The following is an 18,009-nucleotide window of genomic DNA, read 5'->3' on the forward strand; positions in this document are numbered from 1 at the left end:
CTTACCATACTGGAAAAGAAAAATATATGTTTATTTTTAAAAATGACAGTTGTTAGCCGATTGGCTGGAGCACCATTTATCATATGCAGGAGTTATAAGTAACTAAAACTTGTTGATAAATGGGCCCCATTATTTATGTTTCAGTAAGCTTGATTGACTGTACCTATAAAACTAAGGTTATGAGTGGGATGTATTGCTGCCCGAGTTAGGCCGACGTACGGGATTCTGGACGAACTCAGACGTTTGATTGCCCCTTTAAAAAAAAAGTCTGAGTTCAGCCGGAATCCCGCACGTTGGCTGAACTCGGGCAACATTACATTCCACCCTATATGTAAAACTAAGATTATATGTAACCATTAAAAGCAAATAAATAAATCAAAAAGCAAGCCCCTGAACTGTACAAATGATGGGAGTCCAAGGTTAGGGACATGCACCAACACTAGTAATCCCCTCCAAAGTGTAAAATCCCTTTAATGCCATACTGTACTTTAAACAAGAAATAAAACAACTTTTAACTGACGTAAGCCAAAAATTGTCTTTTTTATGGATTAAAAATATAGGACAGAAATTTTCTGGGTTTGTACAGATATCTTTTTTAATAACTGCATTGTAAAACATATTTCATACATACAATCTCACGCATACCAAAACTTACACACGCCTTTTGTACATATCACCTTATATAAATATAGCAATACTTGCACACATGTGCAGGACTCTTTGCAAGTGAGAGGTCATTTTCCAAAACATGTGAAAATAAATTATGCATACCACATATGCATCTCTGTGTTTTGTTCTATAAATATAAAGCTGAATATACATTTTTTTAATACAGATGGTAAAAAATAGGATGTTTAGAATTTGCATTATGGTTTACAATTAAATACAACAAAAACATATTTGGCAAGTTTTGTTCACCATACACCATCTTTGGTGCCTTTGGACCGGTTTGGTTAACTGGAGAGGGAGGAGTGGGGGTCTAAGAATTTACAAGGGGAAGTGTCACCACCTTAAAATAGGGAAAAGTAAGCTGTGCATGTAATACAAGACAAAAATACATAGAGACAATATCCATATTCAAATATATATGTATACAGATATTAAGTGAATTCGTGCTAACATCCCCTTCTGTGTTTTCCGGAGATAATGCCCCCTTAAGGCTTTCACTCTTTAGGCAGATTAGAAACAGGTGGTTCCTTTTCAATGCCGATGTTCCTTCCAGCATGTAGCACCAGTTGCTAAATATTATGTCCACATTAGCAAACTGTCCAATAACATTTTTAAATATGTTGTGCGCACACAGTACATGCAATAAATTCTCAGTGCCACATTATCGCTTATCAGAAGGGTCACGGATTTTGATTTGTGTTTATTTGGTATCCATGCTTGGTACATTCTTGATCAAGATCACGAAGCATCTTGTCCTCTTTTGGTCTGTAAAGGCGTACAAAGCTTTCAGTCTCCAGCAATATCCTGTTTAGAGTCCTCTCATAGTTTACATGCCTCCTTGCCATCAGAATATATTCCCTATTCTCCAGTAGGTTGGGACAGTCGCACGTGTTGGGGACCCACATGTACTCACGTCTCAGGATAGGGAAATTATTCTTGTAGGTCAGTACAACCAGGACATCATAACGCGTTTCCTTGCCTATGATCTTTTTACTGACGATTCTCCCTCTGAAAACTGCAAAAATAAAAGTGACAAAAAACAAACATTTGTTCCTTGTTAAGGCGGAAGCCAGACAGAGCCTGTTCTTCTGTTGGCAGAGAAATAAAGGCAAATCACAGTGACTTACCAAAGTCCTTCCGACAATACTGCTTGATTTTGTTTTGCCGTCCCTTTACTCTCCGGCACTTTCCACATTTATCTGCAATTAGAAAGTAATCCAGTAATTTGTGAGAGCTGAACTCAAAGAAACCTGCACTGACGTCACCAGTTTAGCGCACTGCCCTTCTTTGCTTCGTCTTTTAGGTCCTTCACTAGACATTCATGTTGCTAGAGAAGCAAAGATCACTGTGCAGTTAAGCAAAAATATATAATGCATCAGCCTAGACACTTTTCCCCCCAGAAATGCTTGTGTTTTACTTATTTCATGTTATCTGGCACAGCAACATCTTTTATGGAAACCTCTCCCTAGTGTCAGTGGCATACAAGCAAATAATGGTCAAGTTCACCAAAAATCTACAGGGGATTTATAGCATATGCAACCCCCCCCCCTTTTTTTTTTTTTAAGTCTAGTTAAACAACATAGAAATACACCCTGCTACTGACTGGGCAAGTGCAGCGGCCATTAAACCAACAGCTTGCTCCCGATTATACAATGTCAGATCATGGGGCAAATGTCCCCTAATACCACCTGTGTAGCCTCCTTGAGATCGCAAAAAGAACAAAGCTTTACTTTCTTCTTTCAACTGACAACAGTAAAATATTTGAATGTAGATCTATGTGGAAAATGATCCCCACTGTAAACATACTGTACATCTAATCCTCATGGACCTCTATCAGTGCATGTTTTACAGAGTCCTCAGTATTACAAGGGAAGATTAGCACCACTTGTGGATCTTTTAAAATGTGTCACAGCAATAATAAAGGCACCTGTGCACTAACTAGGAGATCCAGAAAACTTGCACTGTTAAGAGGCCACTGAGGACTGGAGTTGGGAAACGCAGATGTATAGTGTGGAGAGAAATTGCTGTTCTGATGTATGAATGTGGCACACATTCACTCTCCCAGCGAAGTACACAGACAAGGTACAAAGAGATCAGAGTCCACGTTCCTGCAGCCAGGGAATGTGACACAGATATACCTCATCTATTTCCAGGTTTAGCACATATCAGTCTGCTACACTATCGTCTGAAAAAACAACAAGGTCCCTAACATGCACACACCCCATTCCTTTCCACACCACTGGGAGTTCACCATACAACCGAGCTCGGGAAATGTGCACCTGGCACTATGCCAGGGTGTTTTTGCCAAATAGCTGACATCCTGACATTTTTTTTCCAGATAATTTTCTGCATCTTCGCTTTGCCACTCCTGAAATGATATCCTGCTAACAGATCAAAGGTAACATTTACAGGCAGCCAAGCAGAAACTATGAGGTAAAATGGAGTGCAGCACTAAATCAGGAATATAAAAAGAACAAACAGATATATACTAACATCTCCCCACTGCTGATACGGTTACTGTCCAGGTGGAAATTGGCTTGATGTCTGAAGGGACGTAAATTTACAATTATTTTTTTTGCAAAAACTATTTTTTTTTTTTTTTTTAATCTCCCTGTACAATGTAATGGATATTTTTCAATAGAGCACTAATGTAAAACATGACAATATTTTATGCAAAACAACTAGATATAGTATCACAAATGTATGCATGTTTTTAGAAACCTACCATATCTATAGAATTAGATCATGTTTTTATCACAGTAAGGATTTTACCTTTGTTCCCCAAGCATAGCTCTGAATAAGCACACTGAAGGGCACTACAGGAAATCTCCAAGGCAAAAATGACTGATTAACTCACTGTAAAATGTTGTCAAATGGTGCATACTCTTACATATGTACAGTAGTGTAGGACTGTGGTGACTGTGGTTTCACACATGATGGTTGTGTGTATAGTGGCCAATCCCGGGATAAAATTGGCCAGGATTAATCCCGGGATAAAATTGGCCAGGATTATTGAAGTCAGAGGTCACACTGCGCAGCCAGCTGCCTAACCTCACTGCCTGTACTACCCCGCATCTCACCTCCGCTCAGTAAGTGAGCCACACTCCCGCCCTTCCAGATCAGGGACAATTAGGTGGGTTGGGCAGGTCGGGGGACACATTGAAAAAAACAATCCCAGGATTGATAATTTTTCAATTCCAATACCCAGGATTGAAAAAATGGCCCGGGTTTGGCCACCCTAGTGGTGTGGTACTGCATACTCTGACTGAAGTGGACCTCTGCCAGCTTTCCCTGAAAGCTAAACAGTTCAGAGCTTGGGCCAGGAACTTATAAGTGAGAGCTGAACGCACAATGAGGAAGTAGTGGAGGTTAAAAAAATGTAATAGTCTGCTGGGCAATGATGTTACCATGGAGTGATTCCACAATATTTCATAATATGATCTCTATCTCCCACTGTTCCCCGGGAAATGTGGGCAGGACGAGGAGGACCATATGAACACCTGAACCTGGGTACAGAGTATAAATGGCATGCAACTGGCAAGACTGAAAACAAACAAGTATTTCTGGAAGCAAGAAACTTAAATACAGGTTGAGTCTCCCTTATCCAAAATGCTTGGGACCAGTGGTATTTTGGATATGGGATTTTTCCGTATTTTGGAATAATTTCATACCATAATGAGATATCATGGCGATGGGACCTAAATCTAAGCACAGAATGCATTTATATTACATATACACCTTATACACATAGCCTGAAGGTCATTTTAGCCAATATTTTTTATAACTTTGTGCATTAAACAAAGTGTGTCTACATTCACACAATTCATTTATTTTTCATATACACCTTATACACACAGCCGGGAGGTCATTTAATACAATATTTTTAATAACTTTGTGTATTAAACAAAGTTTGTGTACATTGAGCCATCAAAAAACAAAGGTTTCACTATTTTACTCTCACTCAAAAAAGTCCGTATTTCTGAATATTCCGTATTTCGGAATATTTGGATATGGGATACTCAACCTGTATACAGTATATTGTAGCACAGAATTGGGAAGGCAATTATTTTACTGTTTTAGGTACACTTTTATTATGTGAAATTGTTCAATTTACCATAAAGTAGAAGAATAAAAAATCAAAATACTTTTTTTGAAATTTCAGTATTAAGAGTAGCTCTTTACTAAAACTGTTCAGAATTTGTTCATTAAATGCTAGCATATTTCTAAGAAAGTCCATCCCACATGTTTAAGTCAGAGTCAGATCAATAAATCAGCTGACCTGTTACTAAATACAATAAATACTAAAATACAATTAACAAAATATATATATTAAAAGAGCAGCCTTCAGGCAGTAGAACTGACAAATACCAGTATATACCGCACATATATGGCATTACATGGGACTTCAGACTTAGCATTATTTCCAGTTATCTTTTAAGCCTGCTAAAATGAGATCTGTGTAAAAGTCAAAGATATGGGTGTTGCAAGCTCGATATCTCTGTATTGGACATGAGAAACTAGTCTAATAATCTTTATAACAATCATCTGGTTGACATTACTTGATGCTTTTTAATTGATAATGATCGCATAGATGGGGAAGAACGGATGGTGTAATTGTTAGCATTACTGCCTCACAGCACTGAGGTCATAAGTACGATTCCCACCTTGGCCCTAACAGTGTGGAGTTTGTATATTCTCCATGTGCTTGCGTGAACGTGTGGATGTAAATGTGGCAGGGAATATAGGGGGTAATTCCAAGTTGATCGCAGCAGGAAATGTTTTAGCAGTTGGGCAAAACCATGGGCACTGCAGGGGGGGGGGGGGGGCAGATATAACATTTGCAGAGAGAGTTAGATTTGGTGGGTTATTTTGTTTCTGTGCAGGGTAAATACTGGCTGCTTTATTTTTACACTGCAATTTAGATTGCAGATTGAACTCACCACACCCATATCTATCTCTCTCTGCACATGTTATATCTGTCCCCCCCTGCAGTGCACATGGTTTTGCCCAATTGCTAACCAACTTGCTGCCGCGATCAACTCAGAATTACCCCCATAGATTGTAAGCTTCACTGAGGCAGGGACTGATGTCAAAGCCATTCTCTTCGCGCTGCGGAATGTGTGTGCGCTCTATAAATAACTGGTAATAAATAGTTGGAAGACCGCTTTCACAATGTCTAGGTGATAAACATCTAGACCGCTCTATCCCATGGCACACAATTTTAAGGCTTTTCAGAGATGGTGGGTATTCTCACATGCCAACCGTTGGAAAGAAGAATTTTGTGTTTGGTTTCCATTTTGTTCCTTACACCCAGAATATACTGTGGTCTTTCCTTATTGTAGAGTATAGACTGGGATCACCATCATCACTTTTAGACATCAACATACTCTAAAAAGACACTATACCACCTAATGCCAAAAGCTTACCATCCACCCTTTCTATTAAAGCCCAGGTGACCTGTAACTGCAACCATGAAACTCTAGAACACCTGTTGTTTCATAATAAAAATGTACTTAGGATGCTACTAGAATTGTGAATCTTTAAACAGTTTTCACATTTTTGCAGTGAAGGGAAACTAATTCTCAGGAGGATGGACTATAAATCTGGTCCCGAGTTCCCACGTGTGCATCACAAGAAGTGAATCTAGCACAACATATGATTTTCCATTTTCAAAGAGTCTGTAAGTTATGGCTTCATTGGATTGTCAGGGTGTAAAATATAGCCGATTTGTAAAGGTTTCTCCTCATCCAGGTAGGTTTTAGAAAAAGAAAAAAAAAAAGTAAATCTTATTCACACCCACAAATAAGAGAAGAGGTGTAAACTGCTATGTCGCAAAGCCCATCCCATGGAGAGACAAGTTTAGGACTGCGAGTTCACATAAGGAGAACAGAGTGGAATTTTACACCCACATAATCAATGCAGAACACTGCCATAAAATAAGTTCTAAATAGTGAGACTTGGATACCTTGCAATTAAAAAAACAAAAAGGTGAATCATAGATTAATTATTCAATTCTAAATCTCTATTGTCAAAGTCAGAAAAATGTCTCAATGCACGTTGCCATATTTGCACCGCACACTGGTCCGCGCTGCGCGTGCGTGCGCTCTCCCGTGGATGCGCATACCCGCAATAACGTGCACTCGCAGGCGCGGTAAGCGTATTTACGGTAGAGTTTATGTAGTCGTAGCGTGCGACTCATTCGTTACAAATGTTCACAATTAATGTAGTTTATAGATCACGGTCCCTTTGATAGATTCTGAAAGTTTGGTTAAAATACAATGTCCCAGAGCTGAGGAATCCCTCTTTATATCGTACGAAGGGTCTAACAGGAATCATACAGCAGTGTTTGGTACCCATCGGAAGAGTATTTAATTAGCAATATTCCGGTGTTGGTTTGGAGCGTATTAATCGCTCGTGCGAATAGTTATGGACATAAGAAGTTTATGTCCATTTCTATTATTTACACATACTCAGGTATGCGGCGGGAAACCCAGTTTCCCACCCACCTGAGCTGTTGGAAATCGTCACAGCCCACCTGTATGAATCACCCTATGACCTTTTGTTATGATACAGGGCCGAATTCCTTCGGCCAATGGACAATGGGATTGTAGGACCAGGAGATTGCATTGTGTGTGGGGCATAAATAGGCAGGCCGACCACATCCAGCTCTCACTCTCTCATCAACGGTTATCTGCTGATAGCCGGGAGCTGGATGTCCAGGCGCATGCGATCGTTTCCCCTTGTGCGTAAGTTTCTCTCCGTAATCATTGTCTTTCTGTGAGCCAATTTCTCTCTCTCTCTCTCTCTATCTCTCTCTCTCCTCTTTTCTCTTATATCTCTCATAGTATTATAGCATTGTATTGTATTGCATTTAGGTCAGAGTAGTATTGTCTTTTTGTATTTATAGTTTAGTTCTGTGGTTAGGAAGTCTCTGTTATATTGTAGTGTATCAATTGTACTGTTATCCCCTTTTACAAGTATATTAGATATAATACAGTTAATAGGCTTTGGAACCTAAACCAGCATCTGTGTATTTCCTATAGTGTTAAGTGTTCACTTGAGCGTCGGTGACGCTCAAGCAGCTTTGTAGTTAGTCAGGTTACACAAGGTTGCACTTACACCCTGTACTCACATTAAGGTATTCAGTGTATTTCATTGGTATAAGGTTTTATCATAAAGGTATAGTGTTGTGAGCGTCTGCATCGCTGGTGACCTCCTCGTGGTCTCGAGCGTAAGCTACGCCATAGCGAATCATTACCCTAGACATAACCAATAACGTGTCCTGTGATCGCTGGGCCGTGAGCGAACGTGACGCTTGAGCGTCTCGCCTACGGCTGAGCGATCGTTACGCAACTAGCGTACCATTACGGTACTTCTTAAGTAAACAGCGTACAGTGTTCTTAGCTTCATAAAGGGTTGTTATAAGGCAAAGGAATTTAGCATTGTCAATTGCGGGCTCGTCCTATACTTCTCACATCTGCACTAGGTAGATCAGCAGACATTATCCCCCAGCAAAGGGTGGGAGATTGTCTCATAGTGCTGGCGGGATAAGCGTCTGCTTCGCTTAGATAAAGAGTGCTGAAGGAACCCGGTAACCGGAAGTAAGAACAAAACGCTTGTGTCTTTTTAAAACTGTTTATTTTTCTTTTGTCTTGCGTACGCACGCATATATCTGCATTTCTGTTTCATTTTCGTATATCACTATTCCTGTTTGCCAATTTTATAGTTGATAGAAAGTGCTAAAAAGAGATTTGCTGTTATTTCATAGTAGAGGTGATAGTTAAAGTATAGAACAAACACACGGTTTGTCTGAGATACAAGGCAGTCAGTGTGGATTGCGGTAGATGATCAGGGATCATTTACATTGATAAAAATATATTGTGTTACGGTGGATCCTTTGCATTGCGTACACGTGTCGCTAACAAAGACTAGCGTACGCAATCCAAAAGGCAGACGCACGCAGCGTTCATTACGCAACGTAGCGTCCGGTTACGCCCACGTAGCTCAAGTTGTGATAAAGTGAAGTAACGCAAAGGCGATAATTAACGCACAGCGGTAGATAACGCGAAGCGGTAAATAACGCAAATCTATTTTTGGAAAATCGGAAATTTAGTTTAACAGATCCTGCTCCTAATTGGTAACACTGTTGGGCTAAAGACAAATTTCTGCGCAGAAATAGATATAGAAACAAAAGTGTACATGTGTTGAGTGAGTGTGTTTTGTATACAAAAGTTTATATAACTTTAAGGTGGAACCAAAAGGAAAGCCGGGTACTCGTCAAGGGACATACGTGTAAGTGACATATACGGTGGCTAGGGAGGCATCCCTGGTTAAATAATATTTGAGCATTAGAGTATAGCGGACCATAAGGTAACAAGACCAGGAGGTCATAAGGTAACAAGACCAGGAGGTCGTAAGGTAAAAGGTCCGCTATAAAAGTCCAGTGGCACAACGCCTGGGGTGTTGGTGCAGAACCCATATAGGCCATACAAGCTCTGGCTGAAGGAATCGCAGCCGGAAACATAGATTCCATTGATCTTTCAGTACATGACAAGTAGTGCTCGTGTACTGAACGATTGGACCGCACGTAATTGTGTGCAGTAGTTAGTAATCTGACCTAATACCATTAGAGTAAAGTGGTCACAAACGCTATCTGTACATTCTGACGTGATTTGTGTAATTTTTTATTTTTGGAAGGGAAGTTCGCTGGTCACTCGGGAACTATCCAACAACCGATACTTACTGGGGACTGGTAGGTCCAGCACGCCCCAGTAAATAAAGGTTCACAGGGGCCCTAAGTTGGGTACAGCAGCTCTGGCTACAGTGATTGCAGCACAGGCCAACGTGGGCGAGAAGTAAGTGGGGTACTTGATAAACCACCACCGCCGGCCTGCCCAAGGACATCTTGGTTTGTTTGTAAGGGTTCGCTGAAAGCCTTGATATTCAAGGAGGAATAGGCAACGCCTGCAGATTATGGGGGCCATTTGTTCAGGTAGGGGGCGATCAACCTCGGTTCGGGTTGATTCAGAGAACCGATCCATCGGGTCGGCACGATATGTGATGTGTAAGAAATATGGAAATCACGCTGAAGTTTTATGTGATGAATGGGAGAGAATGACTGTACAAGACAGGGACAAATTCCCAAGAATAGGTAGCTTCAGTCCAGTAGTGTTACAAAATTTAAGGAGGAGGATAAGTCTCGTTGAACCAACGAAGAGACAAAATAAACATTATGAATATTTACAGTTATGGCAACAGGAAAGTGAATTACAAAAAGAGTCTATTGACTTTTCTGACTCTTATCTTGAGGGGAGAGACATGGTAGCAGGAGAGGAGTTGATTGCGGAGAGAAAAGCACAAAAGTGGAACAATAAAAACGCTCTTAGCAACTGTAATATAGATTATAAGGATAAGTGTAATAAATGTAACCATGATTATTGTAATACTGTTGAATGTACAACTATTAACCTGTGCAAGCTGCACCCCATGTCAAACCTCCCTCAGGAATACAAACAAGAAAGTGAGCCCAGAACGATGTCGGCACCTCTTCCAGAAGCCATCCTACAAGACATCCAGGTGGACACGACCAAATTGGTAAAGGCAATAATCGAACCCCCTAACAGAGGGTCAGGTGAGGTCGTGTCCACAGGTACGTACAATGTTTCATATCACGCACAAACAGATGTACCCCATATTGTAAGACCAACACAAGATGATGTAACTGAGCTCGATCTGGCCAGGGTGATCTCAGTCCCCAATGGGAAGACTGACGATCAGGGAATCATTCCCGTCAAGGACAGTGCAATGCGCTGTCTCTTGTCCCGGACCGAATTGAGATCAATTATGTCCGAATTTCCTGATCCTGGGAAAAATCTAGCCAAATGTCAAAGGTTTATTAAAGAACTAGGAAACGCCACAGAACCCACCAACAAAGAGTGGCGGACAGTGCTGAGGGCATGTTTGCCCTCCAGGGTTGACCCTGAAAAATTCATTGCTGATTGTAAATTAAACATGGAGGTACCCTGTATGGAGGAACACAATCAGGAATGTATTAGGCAGATTAACCGACAGTTAGGAATATATTTCCCAACCACTGTCAAGTGGAGTGAAATTTTCTCCATAAGGCAAAACGAAAAGGAAAATGTTTCTAATTATTTCAATCGAGCACTGCAAATAATGGCTAGGAACACTGGGATCGCAGACATCAAGACAAATGCACAACATAAAGGAATAGCGGTTAAGGTATTAATGAATGGTTTAAAGGATGAATTAAAAACAAGGGTACAGACCACCAACCCAAACTGGAGAGATATCTCGGTGGCCGCACTAAGAGAGGCCGTCATTAATCATGACCAGAATATCACCAGGTACAGAGAGTCACAAAGAGATAAGTTAATGGCAGCAAATATACAGGCCCAAACCACAAGACCACCCCAACAAAAGCCCCACACCCCTGCGAGAAACCCAGATATGGTAGTCTGTTACCATTGTCATAAAAAGGGACACATTGCAAGAGATTGTAGATCAAGAGAAAGACAACGACATAATCATGGTATCCAAGGAACCAGGGAAGTACAGGGGAAACGATTGATGATGATGAGCATCCGAGCGTTTGAGGAGGCATCAAATCAACCAAAACCTCAGGTCATTGACACGTGGAGGGAGCCCAGGATTTGTTACCATTGTAGGAGAGAAGGGCATTATGCCAGCAACTGTAATAACACACATAAAGTTAGACCCCCTAGACCAAGAAATGAGCAAAATTACAATACACACCATTATAATCAAGGATCATATAGTTAGGAAAGGTGATCATTAGGACTGATGGTAAGCCTGAGGTAACGGTTAGTAAATTGGGAGGTCATTCACTGAAGATACAGGAATGACCAGGTTAAACGTTGTAAATGTATTTGTGAAAAATGTTTTTTCTTTCTCTCTCTATCCCCATCTCTGACGATTATTGGTAAGAATTCAAACCTTGCATATTCGCTTGGTCCTTGCAGAAGTCTACCAAACCCCAGCATGACCTATCCACCACAATGTATTCTGGCCAGATACAGACAGTGGAATAATGCAAGTGCTGGTGGGGAGGGACTGCTCAAGGAAACCATTAGACACGTAGATACGACAGCCTAATAGTCTGACAATGTTTTCTTAATGTTGACAACGTTTAAAAAAATGCTTTGTTTCTCTTCTCTTATTGGTGGTTATTGTCGGGTTATGTAATGTATATATGCACATGAATTGTTCTCTATCTCTTTTGTTTTTTATTTTCTCTCTCTCCTCACTCATGTTTCCATGATTTAAAGATGGTATGTCACCCCTAAGTGTTAACCAATGGTAATGCCAGATTTTTGCTCCACACAGAAAGATCGCTAGTTAGGAAGAAAGATTACATCACCAGAAGGTTCATTCGGAAGACTGAAGAGACAGCACCTTTTGAGAGGACAGCAGAACAAAAAAGAACAACAAAACGAGAGAACTTATTATCGTAACGAGTTCTCTCCCCCTCAAACTGATTTTCTTATACCCCCTTTACAAATTTCTTCTTTTCTCCTCCTGTAAGATGGACTTGCCCCAAGAGACTGTGACATGGATTTTCCCGTTAACCATGATATTGACCAGAGCAGTCTGTTTCGGTGAGAGTACCGGTGAGGTCGAGAAAGGATCCAGAAAGGTCCTGATGACTGAGACGGAGGTGTAAATTTCCAATAGCAACCCAATCACCAAGCAAAGGCGAGTACCGGGCACGATCTAACAACCATGTTATTTGTAAACAACTGTGAAGGAATGTTAGTTCAAAAAGAAAGTTGTATCTGTAGGCTCTGTAACAAAGAAATGCCAATCCAGTTTTAATATCCATATGGACCGGCATCCATTGAGTGACTATCACTCCTTAGTGGGTAATGTGTTAAATAAGACCGATTGTTGGGTATGCTCTCAAGTACCTCAGGGTCACAGCAAATCAGGGCTAGTACCATTTCCTTTAACGTTAGGGGAGGTACTTGAGCTAAGTGGTGGGAGACCGGTGGACCGGAGGTTTAATATCTCCAGCCCTCCTAGTTTGAAGCTCCACCAATACCATGTGGATAGGTCCCTCTTATGTTTTAACATCTCCAATCCCAGAAAACCGGGAAATTGGGAAGTGTCATGGAGCAACCTTACCATGACCTTTTCACACAGAGCAGATAGAATGCCTACAGATACAGAGCTCGTACGCCACATAGCCAGTAGAGGAAAATCTTTCCGGTATCGATATACCTTAGGAAATAGGATTACTAGAGTTGGAGAGGTATCACCAGGATACTGTGCACATATCGTACAAACCGATACGTGCATTAAGCAGTTGGAAGAATTAGGGTCAGGAGATTTCACCTGGAAGGTTTGTAACATGGTCATGTCCTTCTCCGTCCCTTATGTTCTCCCCGATGATGCATATTTCATATGCGGGAGAAAGGCGTACAAATGGCTTGCCCCAAACTCTGAAGGATTGTGTTATATTGGAAAAGTATTGCCTGAAGTGATGACTGTTACACATGACAAAATGAAGGACATACACCGTGGTGCCCAAGCTCCTTATACTCACACTCATTACGAGCACCGAGTTAAAAGACAACTGTCAGAAAGGTTAGAGCATCCGGCCTCTGATCTTATCCATGAATCCACCGGGATTCAGGTTCTGGTAGCGTTAGATTTCACTCGTACCGCTCGGGGAGTGATGAATTATAGATACATTTCCGCACTCGCCAATTTGTTAGATAATATCACTGAAATGTATGATGACACGTTTAGATACACTGGAAGAGAACTTCAAGCTTATAAAACAGAACTAGTTCAGCATAGGATGGTTCTTAATTATCTTACAGCAGTAACAGGCGGATATTGTGTTACATTGGCAACACAGTACGGCATAGAGTGTTGCACGTATATCACAAATAGCACCGAGGATCCGGTAGAGGTCATAGACCAAAAGATGGACGATATTCTCCAATTGAAGTGGGAATTTCGTCGAAAACACAATCTCACCCTTGCTGCTGTAGGTAATGAGCTGACTGGTTGGGTGTCATGGTTGAACCCGCGAAATTGGTTCTCCGGTTTAGGAGATTGGGCTCAAGGAGTCATAATGGATGTTGGAAAGTTTCTACTATGTATCTTGGGTGTCGTTATATCGATTGGATTGATATTTAGATGCGGGCAGGCTTTAATGAGGTGCAAACAAAGTACAAAAGTGATGAGCTTGAGGAGTGAGGAAACTGTAATTAACCTGGATTTGATTTATGACCCAATGATAGAAACCAGAATGTGATGAAAATGCGATTATACGGTCCGTTTCTTTCACCTGTTTTTCTGCTTTTTCTCCAAGATACAAAGACCCCCTTGGACGAGGAAGCTGACGAGACGAGATGTATACAGACAACAGACAAGCACCAAAGAAGAAGATTTGACAACTTTAAATATGGACACTTGATGAACTTTGCCATGGATCCCCAGTTTCCCTAGTATCTTTAAACTCACGCTAGCCCAACATTTTTGTAAATCTGATGGCACTGACAAAGCTTGTTGCTCATGCCTAAGGAGCAAAACAGCGCAAAGAAGACGACTCTCAACAGATACCGAACACAACTTCGACGACAGATGTACATTTCCCTGACATAGAATATCATTGCATTTTTCGTAAGTGTTCTTTATCTTCATCTCTACAACCCTCAGGTAACGACACACATAGACGATAGGGAATACAGGCACAGATATCAGCAACCACATACCTCCCCCATTCATGTATCATCAACTAAAATGTGCATCCCCATTTTGTTACAACCACAGCCGAAATGAGCTCGGTAAAGTTTGACAGCCCATCCACAGACCTGTACCACAGGATAAGAAGGAATTCAAATGTATACTTCGCAATACCTCGAAGCTTGATTTACAACACGTACGGCACGATGATACATGACCCCCCCCAAACATGGATTCATACACACATGCTTCTGCTATCTCACTAGGTCATACCCTCTTCACACCTTCTCCTCTCTCCTCCCCTACCCAACCATGGAAATCAATTAACCCCTGACTTACATTTTTCTCCTTAAATGTTTTGTGGCAGTTATTATTGACTGCCAAAGGGTGGACTGTCAAAGTCAGAAAAATGTCTCAATGCACGTTGCCATATTTGCACCGCACACTGGTCCGCGCTGCGCGTGCGTGCGCTCTCCCGTGGATGCGCATACCCGCAATAACGTGCACTCGCAGGCGCGGTAAGCGTATTTACGGTAGAGTTTATGTAGTCGTAGCGTGCGACTCATTCGTTACAAATGTTCACAATTAATGTAGTTTATAGATCACGGTCCCTTTGATAGATTCTGAAAGTTTGGTTAAAATACAATGTCCCAGAGCTGAGGAATCCCTCTTTATATCGTACGAAGGGTCTAACAGGAATCATACAGCAGTGTTTGGTACCCATCGGAAGAGTATTTAATTAGCAATATTCCGGTGTTGGTTTGGAGCGTATTAATCGCTCGTGCGAATAGTTATGGACATAAGAAGTTTATGTCCATTTCTATTATTTACACATACTCAGGTATGCGGCGGGAAACCCAGTTTCCCACCCACCTGAGCTGTTGGAAATCGTCACAGCCCACCTGTATGAATCACCCTATGACCTTTTGTTATGATACAGGGCCGAATTCCTTCGGCCAATGGACAATGGGATTGTAGGACCAGGAGATTGCATTGTGTGTGGGGCATAAATAGGCAGGCCGACCACATCCAGCTCTCACTCTCTCATCAACGGTTATCTGCTGATAGCCGGGAGCTGGATGTCCAGGCGCATGCGATCGTTTCCCCTTGTGCGTAAGTTTCTCTCCGTAATCATTGTCTTTCTGTGAGCCAATTTCTCTCTCTCTCTCTCTCTATCTCTCTCTCTCCTCTTTTCTCTTATATCTCTCATAGTATTATAGCATTGTATTGTATTGCATTTAGGTCAGAGTAGTATTGTCTTTTTGTATTTATAGTTTAGTTCTGTGGTTAGGAAGTCTCTGTTATATTGTAGTGTATCAATTGTACTGTTATCCCCTTTTACAAGTATATTAGATATAATACAGTTAATAGGCTTTGGAACCTAAACCAGCATCTGTGTATTTCCTATAGTGTTAAGTGTTCACTTGAGCGTCGGTGACGCTCAAGCAGCTTTGTAGTTAGTCAGGTTACACAAGGTTGCACTTACACCCTGTACTCACATTAAGGTATTCAGTGTATTTCATTGGTATAAGGTTTTATCATAAAGGTATAGTGTTGTGAGCGTCTGCATCGCTGGTGACCTCCTCGTGGTCTCGAGCGTAAGCTACGCCATAGCGAATCATTACCCTAGACATAACCAATAACGTGTCCTGTGATCGCTGGGCCGTGAGCGAACGTGACGCTTGAGCGTCTCGCCTACGGCTGAGCGATCGTTACGCAACTAGCGTACCATTACGGTACTTCTTAAGTAAACAGCGTACAGTGTTCTTAGCTTCATAAAGGGTTGTTATAAGGCAAAGGAATTTAGCATTGTCACTATTTTGACCATGAAAACTGTAAGAGGTTTCATAAAGCTACATATATGAAAAAGGTAATTAACAATAAATACTTTCTATTCAGTATTTTGCACCTAGGTCCTAGTAAATGTTAACATATTTCAGAGCACAAAGGAATGTGATTTTTATTACCTTTAGTGTTAATATTTACTTGGCGCAGGAAGGCTCAGGACACAAATATTTGAAATTTTCAATACTTTTCTGGCTAAAGCCAATTCAGAACACAATCTTGGAACAGGTATATGTAAGGTTTTTAAACCCTGTACCAGGTACAGCATTACATTTATTCCCGATATAGCTGTGATTCTTTCCAGAATTTGCAGGCCTTCAAGAGATTTTTGATCTTCCAAGAACTTGCTCCTTCCAGGTCCTACAAAGTGCCGACACAGCCTTAAACTTTGGAATCCCTATGTCATACTAAGTCAGACATTAAGGGCCTCATACTGACTTTTTACAGCATCTATATTAAGCACCATCAAGCCGTGAAAGATCCTTATGAGATGAAATGGGAGGACATGGCTCAAAATTAGAGAGAAAATCGCCAAGAGCTCAGTATGCGTCAGGATAAAAGAAAATGCTTATAAAACCTTTAATTTATTATACCTTACATCCATGTGACTTAACCAGATTCTTCTGGAGCCTCTTGAAGGGAGTGCAGGGTAGCAGGCACCATGGCACATATATGGTGGCATTGCCCTAAGATTGCTTTCTGTCCCAGAACATTCCCAGTCTTGTCAGATCTATTACAGGTGTGACACTCCCCACCTGCGTTTTTTACGCTCTACCTTTAACCTCCTATAGACCTCTATGCATCTAGTGTATCTCATGGGACATAGCAGCTGCAAAGGGGTATATTTAATTGCAGTCGAAAGCTGCCGTCTGTCGGAAAGACGGCAGTTTTCAACTTTTTTAAGTCGGAAGGGGTTCCGACCTATTCAATACACCCCAGAATTATCCGACAAGTCAGGAATTCTGACTTGTCGGAAAGCACTTGGATCGGCGGAATAGCCACCGATCCGCGTGCGTCTGTCGGAAACGGGGCCAAATCCAACAGGTTTTGGCCCCCTTTCCGACCATCTCAATCAGACTTTAAAAAAAGTCGGATTGAGATGAGAGAGCTAAGAGGAGGAGACGGGGGATAGCCGTGGGAAGACCAGTGGCGTAGCAGGAGGATGTGGCACTGCCCGCTTGCTGGAGCCGGGGTGGACGCTGCCGTGAGGTCTGGCGGAGGTGCCACATCCTCCTCACCTCTTCGCAGCTCCCTCATCTCAATCCGACTTTCTTTTAAAGTCGGATTGAGATGGTCAGGAATGGCCAAATCTTCTCGGATTTGGCCGATGGAATAGCACTCGTTGGATCCATTCCGAAAAATGCATGTCGGAATGGATCCGACTTTAATTGAATATACCCCTAAATGTTCCATAGTATGCAAGGAGAGGCATATGGCCGGCTCCTCCATCACGGCTGTCATCAATAGGATTCGTCAAATGTATCACATAGAATATATATTTCTCTATATACATGTTTCCAGACCTTCTGGTTTGAAGTGTGCGATTCTCCCCATCCTCCTCCTTCCATTATCTCTTGTTCCCCAGATCCATAACTCCCAAGTTTGTACTTCACATTCCACTTGTCATCGTTTCTTCATTATTAATTTAGATTGCACTTCCCTTCTCTCATGCATACAAATGCTGTTAGTATTTACTCATGTTTATTCTAGTCTTTGGAAGGGTTTATGTAAAAATCCATAGTTGCAAATACCATGTAC

At 41.5% G+C, this 18,009-nt stretch overlaps 1 protein-coding gene across 3 annotated transcripts in view; it reads right to left on the bottom strand.

Annotated features, from left to right (window-relative positions):
- Positions 1-521: 521 nt before the first annotated feature.
- Positions 522-18,009, bottom strand: part of LOC134931960 (ADAMTS-like protein 5) — a 123,946-nt gene continuing 106,458 nt past the window's right edge. For all 3 annotated transcript variants that reach the window (XM_063925870.1, XM_063925869.1, XM_063925868.1), the window contains 2 exons: positions 1,797-1,868; positions 522-1,684 (listed from right to left, as the gene is read on the bottom strand). In XM_063925870.1, the coding sequence (XP_063781940.1) occupies positions 1,350-1,684; positions 1,797-1,868 (407 nt within the window). In that variant the 3' untranslated portion in view covers positions 522-1,349. The remainder of the gene's footprint in view (positions 1,685-1,796; positions 1,869-18,009) is intronic.

The sequence above is a fragment of the Pseudophryne corroboree genome, chromosome 6 (genome assembly GCF_028390025.1).
Source record: "Pseudophryne corroboree isolate aPseCor3 chromosome 6, aPseCor3.hap2, whole genome shotgun sequence".
NCBI classification, from domain to species: Eukaryota; Metazoa; Chordata; class Amphibia; order Anura; family Myobatrachidae; genus Pseudophryne; species Pseudophryne corroboree.